At 28.2% G+C, this 11556-nt stretch overlaps 1 protein-coding gene and 1 long non-coding RNA gene across 7 annotated transcripts in view; one reads left to right on the forward strand and one right to left on the reverse strand.

Moving 5' to 3' along the window:
• mle (maleless) overlaps positions 1–7288 on the forward strand; it is a 45063-nt gene extending 37775 nt beyond the window's left edge. For 3 of the 6 annotated variants that reach the window (XM_014425622.3, XM_014425623.3, XM_014425626.3), the window contains 2 exons: positions 3326–3399; positions 6875–7186. In XM_014425622.3, the coding sequence (XP_014281108.1) occupies positions 3326–3399; positions 6875–7026 (226 nt within the window). In that variant the 3' untranslated portion in view covers positions 7027–7186. The other 3 variants (XM_014425624.3, XR_001343612.3, XM_014425625.3) reach the window with 3 other exon arrangements.
• Positions 7289–8972: 1684 nt separating this feature from the next.
• On the reverse strand, positions 8973–11089 carry LOC106683878 (uncharacterized). The gene is made up of 3 exons (XR_001343611.3): positions 10677–11089; positions 9851–9951; positions 8973–9719 (listed from the first exon to the last, which is right to left on the reverse strand). It is a non-coding gene; the product is annotated as an uncharacterized lncRNA (long non-coding RNA).
• Positions 11090–11556: the final 467 nt, after the last annotated feature.

Below are 11556 nucleotides of genomic sequence, written 5' to 3' on the forward strand. Positions count from 1 at the left end.
ATTCTTTGTTTTGATAAGTTTCATTTAACATCTCCTATTCCAACTACAATATGATTCTTAGTTTCAGTTATTGCCTAGAATGCCAACAGATTTGATTGCCAGATCCAAATTTCAACATATATGTACAAATATTGTATTGATATTTACATCTATAGTAAAATAAAACATTAAAAATATTGACGATTACCGTGAACCATAAGTAAAAGCAGGAAATGAGAATAAAAAATAGCACAAATTTTTGTATTTATGAAAGTTAGTTTGTTTTCAAGAAAGGGGACAGGAAGAATCCCGACAACAATAGGGGAATATCACTAGTCAACTCAGTCACTAAACTATTCACAAGTATCTTAACTAATAAGCTAATGTTACGGGCTGAATCAGAGAACATAATACCTGAAGAGCAGACAGGAGTTGTGTGGACCATATTTTCATACTAAGGTCACTAATACACATTAACCTGAGGTTGAAAGGCAGCTACGTATAAGCATTATTTATAAATTTCAAAAAAGCCTTTGATTCTACAAATCATAACCTTCTTTGCAAAAATCAACAGACTGTTAAAAGTGCTTTATGATGATGTGGTGATACAGATCAAAATGGGAGTGTTTTTATCAGAAGAAATAAAAGTAAAATCTGGCTTGTTTCAAGGACACTGTCTTAGTCCAGTGCTGTTCATATTATTTATTTCTGATGTTGTAGCTTATTTCATTGACAACGGGGCTAAGGGTATTACCATAGACAAAAACCATGAAGTAATAATGCTGTTGTATGCAGCATGGCATTGTCCTTGACACTACCTGGCATGGTACCCAAAAGAAATTGAGGATTCTCAAACAATACTGCAGGATCAACGGCTTAACATTAAACCCAGCAAAATCAAGTTGTATTCCATAAATCTCCCAAAACTAAGACACTAAAACCTCTCTATTGACAGAGACTTATCTAGGGGTACCATTCGCGTCTTCTAGGAAATTCCATACCATAAAGCATCTAAACATTCACAGGGCATCTGTGGCAAGTGGCAGAGTCCTAGAAATTCTTAGAAAAGGAAAGAGTGACGCCTGACTAGCAAAACTGACATTGTTTGATTCAATGGTTTTAACTGCATTGCTCTATGCTGCCGAGATAGGGAATTAGAGGAATTTAGATGCACTCATAATTATCCAGCTAAAATTTTTTTAAAATCTTCGCCTTTGGCCTAAAAGAGTTCCGAATGATATAGTTAGACTGGAGGCTGGACGACATCCTCTGAGAATAATGATAATTAAAAAAGCAGTCAACCTTCGGACAAGACTTTCAATGCTACCAGAGAACAGGTATCCACGAATGTGCTTCAATAGACTAAGAAGTTGCCATTGATTTCAACTGGGTCTTATAAGTTCACAATGTAGCCACAGCAACTAATAATCTCAATGAACTAAACAAGATCTACAAAACGGGAATGCAAAACCAGAAGACCATAACAGAAAAATGGAAAATTATCTTCTGTCTCTAGACATCAATAGAGCTCTAAATTCAAATAATAACCCAATCTACAGAACGTCTAGATTTTTCTCCTGAAGAGAATTCAATTTTTAATACTTGTATACACTAAACGCGAGTTGTCAGCTGTTTGAGAATCTCGAACCCATGCGCCATAAATATTTATCTGCAAAATAAATCTTACATTATACAATATGAAGAAATCTGCAGTGCCTGTAAACAATATATATCTAACAGCCTACACCATCTTCTTCTCCAGTGCCCATTATCGAATGTATATAGACAGAGGTTCCTGCAGCAATAAATATCCAATTCACCTCCTTATGTTAATATAGAGAACATTCTCAATATAGACAGTATCGAGAAAGAGAATCATATATATATTTTTATTATCTGTAGCCAATATGTACTCTATTCCCGAATTAATACCATCCCTTACCAATTGAATGGTTATTCTAAGTGTTTTTTATCATTAGCGTATTAATCCAGTTTATATTTGTTTTATTATGAGTTTGTATTCATTTTATATTGCTTGGTATATATATGTATGTGTAGTGTGTGTGTGTAGGCCTGTGTGCATGCACATAGAGACATATTTTGAATTATTTATTCAAGAAGTCATGTTCTTTAACAAATTAAAATTGAATCTATTCATATTGTACAGATTCAATTGAAGAAAGAATGAAAATGAGATGAATAAATAAAATAATCATTTTAAAACTAAAATAACAAATTGGTGACCCTGCCAGGATATTATTTATTTGGGTGTTTCTAGTGCATTTGGGTCATTCTCACAGGAAACGACAGGAACTGAATCTCAATTTTCAAAAAACTATACCATATGTTCTTAAATATATGTATATACTAGTTTCCAATACATGCCACAAAACTTGCGATGAAGAAGTGATGAGAGATGATTCGATAATGAAAATCAAGGGAATGTAATTACATCTCCAAGCCATGTAAGCTACTTGAAAGAACTGTTTTGCCACAGTTGAGATCAGTATGAATAATTAGTGGAGAAAAACAGTAGCTGCTAAAGGTCGAGGTACATCATTAACGAGATGACTCAAGCATCAGGTCCAGACAAAGATAATTACAAATTATCTCTCTATTTTTTGAAAAAATTCTCATAGAATTTTAAAAATTTCTGAGACAAGCTCCTGGAGCTCAACCTCTCGTTTCATCCATTGAAAAAACTCATTTTAGTATATAAAAGTTTGAAAGGTTGGATCTAAAAGATGAATCGAATATTTAGATTTTTTTTTATTTCTTTATTAAAAACTAATTAATTTGAAAAATAAATGCAAAAACTTGTTTAAAACCTTTAAACATCAAATTGTTGCTTCCTGTGAGAATGACTCAGTTAGTAGCCAAGCCAGAAAAATAATGAAATTGTCTAGATTATTTTTAATTAAAAAAAGTGTTAATTAGAGATTTAAAATATATTGGTCGCTACAATTAGCCATCTTAATTTCTAGGAATGTAATTAATAATGTCCAAATCAGATTTAAAATTTCTTTTCGGCAATATGAAAAAAAAACCCTAATCATACTTTACCAAAACTAAAATTCGGTCTTAGACTCCATACTAAATTTTATAAAGTTTTTAATTATTTTTTTATTGTATTTAAAGAAATTTGTATATCAACTATGAATTTAAATTATTCATAATTACTTAATTTCAGTTTTTGCATCTGTTAATTAAAAGCTCTTTGTTATTTAAAGTTTTTTCTGGAATATTTTCATCACTCAGACTACTTTAAAACATTCAGGATGGCTTTGCTTGAGCGATCTAAATCAAAGACAAGCAATATATAAAGTCAATATTTTATTTTTATTAGGAAACGCCAAAGAAGAGGCTTTGACGCAGATGGTGGTCCTCCTGAGCCCAAATTTTACAGGAGCAGCTATCGAGGTAGAAATTTAAGACTGTCATTGCGCATCTACTGAGTTACAGATTAATGCTCACAAAAGCGTATTATTGTGTGTTTTTATTATAGATTTAGGAGCATGTTTGTTTTGTTGTGAGTTCAAAAGGCAATTTATTTTATTTTAACTAGTCCATTTTGATCCTTAAGAGTATGCAATCATTATTAGTAAGAAGTAAAGTTGTTACTGCACAATTTTTTTCTTTTGAATATTATATAAATACTTATAGAGTATGATATTATAGTATTTCATAATCAAATGATAATTTTTCTTTATCAAACAACTCTTTCCAGATCATTGCAACCCTTTTTATCTCAACTATAAAGTGAGAGAGTCACCTGTAAAAATCTGATCATGCTTCTTTGATCATGTAATTACTTGATTTCCATGTAAAAAAAAAACTGTTTATAATGAACCCTGTATTGAGATCACTGATTCGGTTAGAGTTGCTCTATTGAAATTCAAATGGGTTACTATTTGAGATTTACAGAGTTGCAATAGTTTTATAATGGAAATCATAATCCATCGTATTTGACTAGAAAATCAATTTTGTTTACAACCCTAACCATTTGAGAGATTTTTGATCAGATAGTTTTTTTTATGGTTTAGTGGTATTAAGAAAATAAGAGTAGAGATTCGTAAAGTTGATCCTCAAAAGTAAGAAGAAGTCTTTGATTATGCTTGTCAGATTCATTTGTCAATTGGCGAAACTCTTGAAAATATAGTGGTGATTTTCTCTCATGCATTGGTAGGAATATTTGATCACAGGACTTTGGATACGATATTCTATAATTAATATAATTATACTATTTTATTTTAAAATGAAACAAATTTAAAAAGATATATATTTATTGTTAACTGATATCTTGTTCAAGATTGGTTTTACGATTCAATTAAAATAAATTATATCCATTAATTCTCAACGACACTCTTTATTAATTACTTCAAATATCTAAAGTTTTACAGCCAACCTGATCATCATTAAAGACAGTCTTAACTATAATTTCACAGCCTCACATTAACTATGAAAAAATCGGAGGCTATTCTGTTATAAAATAGTCAAAATTAACTTATGCTTATCACTTTTTCATTTAAATATTAATACTTTTAATTGGAAAAGTGACAAATAAAGGTTAATTTTGACTATTTTAAATTAGAATAGCCTCCAAATTTTTAATAGTTTATGTGAGGCTGTGAAATTGTAGTTAAAATTGCCCTTAATGATGGCCTGATTGGCCATGAAACTTAAGGCATTTGAAGTAATTAATGAAGAGTGTTTTTGGGACTTCATGGTATAATTTATTTTAATGAGAAAAATATAATTTAGTCAAACAAAGTTAAAGTGTTTTATAGGCTGAACCAATTTGCTTCTTGTGTTTTTCTTTCATTTTGTTGATTAACTTCATTACTATACTTTTTTAAGTTAAATTATTTTATCTCACCTTTTTAATTTTGAATTTCCTTAACTTGAGCATGTGCCTATTCTCCTTTGCCTCTTGGGTTTATTTGCTATATTTTGTTGAGGTATGTAAGGATAGTCAGATCATTTATTTTTAGTGTTCTATTTAGTAAGCATATCCTTATTGAAAACCAAAATTCTGCTTTTCTTATAATTTTAGGTATAGTTTACCTATTGCTTGATTTACTATTTAAACCTGCATATGACCCCTTTCTTCATGACTTCTTGACTACCTTAACATAAATTTTATCAAAAAACAAATATCTTAATTATGTTATTAAATATTTTATGAATATATCAATAAATTTTAATTTTCTAATCGATTGGCTTGGGGCAAGAATACGATGACATATAATATTAATTTATCAATCTCCCAAAATTGTGGCACATCACATTCTTGCTCTGAGGCATTTAATTTTATCATGAATATTTTGTCAGCTGTAAAATGTAGATCAATTGCATGAATCTGATTTTCAGTAACTTTTAGTTCCTAGTTCGTTTTTCCATACATTCTGTAATTTACTAAGTTTTTAACTTTCCATGCTCAAGTATTCAGTTATCTTTATCTTTGAAATTTCATAAGATTCGCATTTCAGTTTCGGTGAATTTTATTAGTGGTAGTAACTTTGATTTTGTTGGAAAGTGAGTGGTTTACTGCTTACTAGTAGTATTTGTCATTTTTTAAACATCTGTAAAATTAAAAGCTTGTTCTCTTTTCATTTCATTCCTTCTAAGCTTTTGAGGAATCTTTATAAACCTCCTAATGCTTTGAAATTATTGTAAAACTTGTTATTTTTTTGCTAACAATAGTCTGTTATGGCTGTGGTTTTTTTTGTTTGTTTTTTTACTATTATTAAAAATCTAACCTTTCCATAAATGTACTTAAAACCATAAACAAATATAATCATTATGAATCGATAGTTTCATTGAGTAGTACATTGGAAAAAAAAAAGTTTTAAACTAAAAATAAAAATATTTTAAATACATTTTACCTTAAGGTTAAGGTTAGATTTTTGTGTTATGTTAGTGTTGCATTGAATGTGTATTGTAATTATTTAGTTAATAACTTTTCTTTAATTATTTAGTTAATAATTTAATAAGTTTTATTTGTTAGTTATATATATTTTTTATTGCATGCCTTAATTACTCTTTTTGATACTGTAGTATTTAATAGCTTAACAGTTACCAGAGTAATTCAATAATTAAATACAGAAATTCCTTTATTAATTTAAAATTCTTTTTCCTTTGAACTTGGCTTGATTGAGAGATGAGTTAGTGTATTAATGTTGATGGGACTTGGAATGAGAGACAAAATCCAAGGCATAGGATAGAAAAAAATAATATTGGTAGAGAAGTTGAAAAGTTACTTTAACATTATTATTATTTTGTTACAGACATTTTTGTATTTAATTATTGATAAGCATGTATTAAAAACACATATATCTGAAAATTTAACAAACTTTCAACTTAAGAAAAAATTACCATAGATCTAAACACTTTCTTCTTAATTTTTATCTTCAACAATTAAACGTAGTTTTTATCCAATCATGTTATTTCTTCAGAAGAAATAAACAAGAATGTTTTGATTACTTTCAGATCAATTTTACTTCAGCCCTTTTTCTCTTTTTCTTGTAAGAAATTTTGTATAATGTAAATAGAATTTTGATTTTATTATTTTATTATATTTTAGAATAATATAAATAGAAATTTTGTATAATGTATCTGAAAATTTAACAAACTTTCAACTAAAAAAAAAAATTATCATAGATCTAAACACTTTCTTCTTAATTTTTATCTTCAACTATTAAACATAGTTTTTATCCAGTCATGTTATTTCTTCTTCTTGTTTTGATTACTTTCAGATCAATTTCACTTCAGCCCTTTTTTTTTTTCTTTTTTTGTAAGAAATTTTGTATAATAATTTTACTGATTGATTACTTGATTACCCCACACGTTTATGTTAATTTCCCATGTTTTATGTAATAATTCTTTATTTTAACAGGAGGAAGTTTCGGTTCGAACCGAGGAGGCGGCGGTTCTAGAGGTGGTTATGGTGGCTTCAGAGGTGGTTATGGAGGCCGAGGAGGAGGTTACAACAATGGTAGGGGTTACCAAAGAGGTCGGGGGCGGGGAGGGGACTGGTCTGATTATTAATTTAATACCAAAGCATTATTTTGATTCATTTCTCAAACTGTATTAATTATTTTGTTTTATAAACTGTATTCACAATTTTATTTAATTGTTAGTTTAAATTTATTTTCATTTATAGAACTTTATATTATTAAAATTATAATAAATTATCTTTTCTTTTCAACAGGTGTTTAATAGAATCCTTCCCAGAATCCAGCTTGATTCCTTAGTAAAAGTTCCATTTCAGGTTATCTAGACTAAAAAATACATAGTTATCTCTTACCTATTATCTTTATTTTTTGCATTCATTTCTAGCCGTATGTTTATATTTTTTAGTTTCATTGAAATAGAAATATTTTCACTATAGGATAAGCTTAAGTATTTATAAAATATACATATTGAATATTATATGCCTAATTCAAGATAATGGGTTCTGGTTTTATGTTTTCATTGATTATTTTCAAAACAAAAGAAAGTAATGAAAGAAAAACAGGATAAAAAAATATTCATATATGGCACACATACATTACTTATTCTTTTAGGTTTGAAGTGAAACATTCCATGTCCTTTAGTTTTCCATAATTTTTTACTTGACTATTTCGTAACGAAAATGATGGTACATACCTACAACCTGTCTGATTGCTCAAAAAATTACTACATAGCTGGTAGTAATTTTTTGACCAAACAATTCGACGAAGTTTCGATTTTGATTTCTCAATTTATTTGATGAATGAATTCTTTGAAACAATCTGAGCTCAAAATCCTGAAAAAATGTCATACTGAGTTAAGTCTGTATATTTTCCCCACACTTAGCTTTGTAAGCATTTTTTGAGCAAACTTTACCAAATTTTAGGTCCAATGGATAAAATTACTAAGTAATATCCCTTTAATGATTTTTAAAAAATTTCAGTTTAAAATACTGAACAAATATTTTATTATATTTGGTATTTGTGTAGATGGCAGAAATCCCTGAAAGCACTATTCCAATGAGGTCAAAGATGAAAAAAAATAAATAGTATATCAGTTAAAAATAGGTTGAAAAAATACGTACTCAAGTGAATAAAAGGCTAAGTCCATGCATGAGTGAGAAAAGAAGCGATGTCTGCAAATTAATGAATTCTCAACAGACTTATAAATTAATTACTATAATTGTCTGACAACTCACTGATTTAAAAACAAAAACTAAATATTGTGGTTACCACAATATACACGAGATAAAAATCATAATATAGTGAAATATTTAAAAAAAAACAGTGTAACAAGAAATTAAGAAGTAATATTATAATGCAGTGATATATTGTATTGGAATAGTAATAATTTATTCAAAATGATAACAAAAATTAGAAATATTATAAAATGGAAAAAAAATCAAACATTACTCTTTATAAATAATAAAAACATTTTATCATCCCCTCTTATAGTATTATTTACCTTAATTTCTAGTTTTAGTGATTTTTTTTCACTTTATTGTAATGTACAATGTTAGGCCTGAAATTAAGGCAGAAACATCAGTACAAATCAAATAAATTTCACTCCACTGATCGCACTCCCAACCGCCTCATATTGAATCTACGGTCAACAATAAACACATCAGAAGTTTAATTTTTTTTTTTTATACAATTAATATTTTCATAACATGTTGACTGAATCAAAGTTAATGTATGTGAGATTTCGCCATATAATTTAATCAGTTTTGCTGCTTTAATTTGTTATTGAAGAAGTTAAATGTTATTTGCATTCAATCTATTTTACATTCTCATATTATATTACTGGTTATTGCACAACAATTCCTTTTAATATGTTCATCTTCTTTTTTTTTCTTGTTTTCATCACATTGTCTATTGACAAGAGAAAGCATAATGACTAATAAAGTCTCATAAGCAATTGTCTGTGATAACAATTGGTTATGGGTTGTTTTTCTTTTGGTATGACTTAATTTTAACTATATAAATATTGAGTATGTTCTTGAATATATTTACTATTATTTTGTTTATTCAATTTTATATACATATTCTTTACAAAGCTAATAATTAGGTAGTTCATCAAATCTGTAGTAATACTAAACTTATTGAAGTATGAACAATTGAAATGCCTAATGAGGAAACTCTAATAAGGGTAAATAACATTTTTGAAGATGATGAAAGCACTTCTGAAGGACTGGGATGTTGCTGTGCGAGATACAGGAGGGTGTCAATTACTCCAAATAATTTGATAAATCTAAAGGTGTGAATCTACTTGAAATTGTGATAATTTTGGTTGAACTTTTATTTTAACAATTTAATATCCCAGGAAGTTGCTAGAATAATTTATTGGAGGGGTTTAAGAAATTCCCCAACAATTTTGACAGAATTTACCAACTTCTTAGAAGAAGGAAGTATGTTACTCTCCAAAATTACCCCTCTAAAATTTTCAGAGAAATGAACTCTCTAGTGTTTACATGTAGAATATAATAACCTATTTGAGTTATACTTTACCACTATTTTTTTCACTGAGTCATGAAACATGGTAACTGAAAAATTGTGTAATGTTAAAATGTTTTATAGTCAATCAGGAGTCATTGATCATAACTTAATAACAATGTTACTCCTTAAAGAGTTCAAATTTCATAAAAATACATTTAAAATCAGCTCTAGATGATGTGGATGTGGCTCCAAAAACTTCAATTCTCTATAAATGTTTGATATCATGTGGGCAGATGATTGTTGGTCAATGAAGAACTAAAATATAATATTAGAATTGTAAGAATTTATACAAGAAGATAACAAACATTGAAAATGATAAAAAATGGATAAAGACATTAATTAAAATCAAGAAGCGCTGTATGTAAATATTGAAAAAAACTTATTACCTCCTTTGTATTATTTATTATCTTCATAATTTCTTGTGTTTCATCTTGTTTTCATTACATTATGGATGTTACCTTGTTTTGTTTTCAGTCCTGATGAAGGCCTAAAATTTATAAATTTATTTTACGACAGATATCATGTTAGGAGTTGATAGTTTGTTAGTAAATAAAACTTATTTTATAATTATACATATAATGAATAAATAATAATACATAAAATATAGTTATAAAGATATATATTATACTATATTACTTATAACTTTATATTTATGATCTTTTTTTTAAGTATGACATTGTATATTGTTAGGGGTGTCTTTTGTACAAGACTATACCCCCATAATCAACTGTTAAAAAAATATATAGTGTAATGGTTATATCAACCATGTAAGCCCCACGAGGGCGATCTGGTATAAAATAAATAAATCAATTACTAAAAGTTGTAACATCCCTCCCATAATGAATATCTTAATTTTGAAGCAGTTTTTGTTGGATTAATGTTTTGTTTGAATAGGAAAGAAAATTATTTCTGTGAGGTGTCAACATTTACAGTAGGTAAGTGAAAGGTAGAAATCCAAATGAGATAGTAAAATTAAAATATTTATAATTTAGTTATGAAATCCATTCAAAATTGTTGGAAAATTTGTCATCCCCTAAAAACTTGTATCAATCCCTTTGGTTGTGTGAGTGAAGAAAGGAATATTTAATCTTCTACTTAGAAAATACAGGTTGTCTTTTCTGCATAAAATATTTGGTTATATAGTTATTGTAATGTAATTAAGTAGAAATTTAGAGAACCCTTGAATCTATTAATAGACAAAAGATAACATACATTACACACTGCTTTCCCCTTTTCTCACATGAATTACCATTTCTTTTCAGAATCTATTTGAAGCAGATTAAACAAAATTTAAAAATGTTCCATCTTTGAGAAAATACATTCTCATCTTAATAACAATAACACCACTTTAAGAGCTTCCGTTGATAAATATCTGTTCAGTTCCACAAATGATAGATAACCAGGTCATCGGAAACACAAGAACCAAGTTACCCTCTTTTGATTTCTTTCACCACCGTATTTCGTTCGTCATTTTCATTGTATAGCTTCGTTTTTCCTGAAATTGTGCTTACTTTGTATTGTTTGAAAAATAAGATCAGATATAGCTTTATCCTCTACGTGTTGTAGAGAACAAATACAGAATAGAATTTACTCAAACTTAGGAATCAATAATTAGCTTTTGTTCATGTTCGTATGTATATTTTCAACTGTTTCTAATCTTATCAATTAACTTTTGCAGAATACTTTCTGTTCGACATATCATAAATATAAATTTATACAAACATATATAAAAATACAAGAATGACAATTAAATTTATTGGTTATTTAATACCATTTCAATGAATGTTTTTCATTTACCGACTTATTTCTCGTTGTTTACGTTTCCTTTTATTATTTATCTTTATGTTGTTTCTTTTTAAGTATAAAATAGTTTAAACTAAAGGTAATAGCCGAGGCCCGCCCTTTCTTTCTTTCTGGAACACCAGCGTTTGTTACGTTCCTTGTTTACCTAGCTTTTGTATCTTGATCCGGCGTAAAACGTAGGCCAAGAAGTATACATAAGGGGTATTCATGATCTTTGGTTTAACATGTTAAAGCGTGTTAAATGGAAAAACTCATGTTAAATCGAAAAAAATTGCCTTCTTTTACCGTG

Source organism: Halyomorpha halys, unplaced genomic scaffold (genome assembly GCF_000696795.3).
Source record: "Halyomorpha halys isolate HHAL.00 unplaced genomic scaffold, Hhal_1.1 Scaffold524.1, whole genome shotgun sequence".
Classification (NCBI taxonomy): Eukaryota; Metazoa; Arthropoda; class Insecta; order Hemiptera; family Pentatomidae; genus Halyomorpha; species Halyomorpha halys.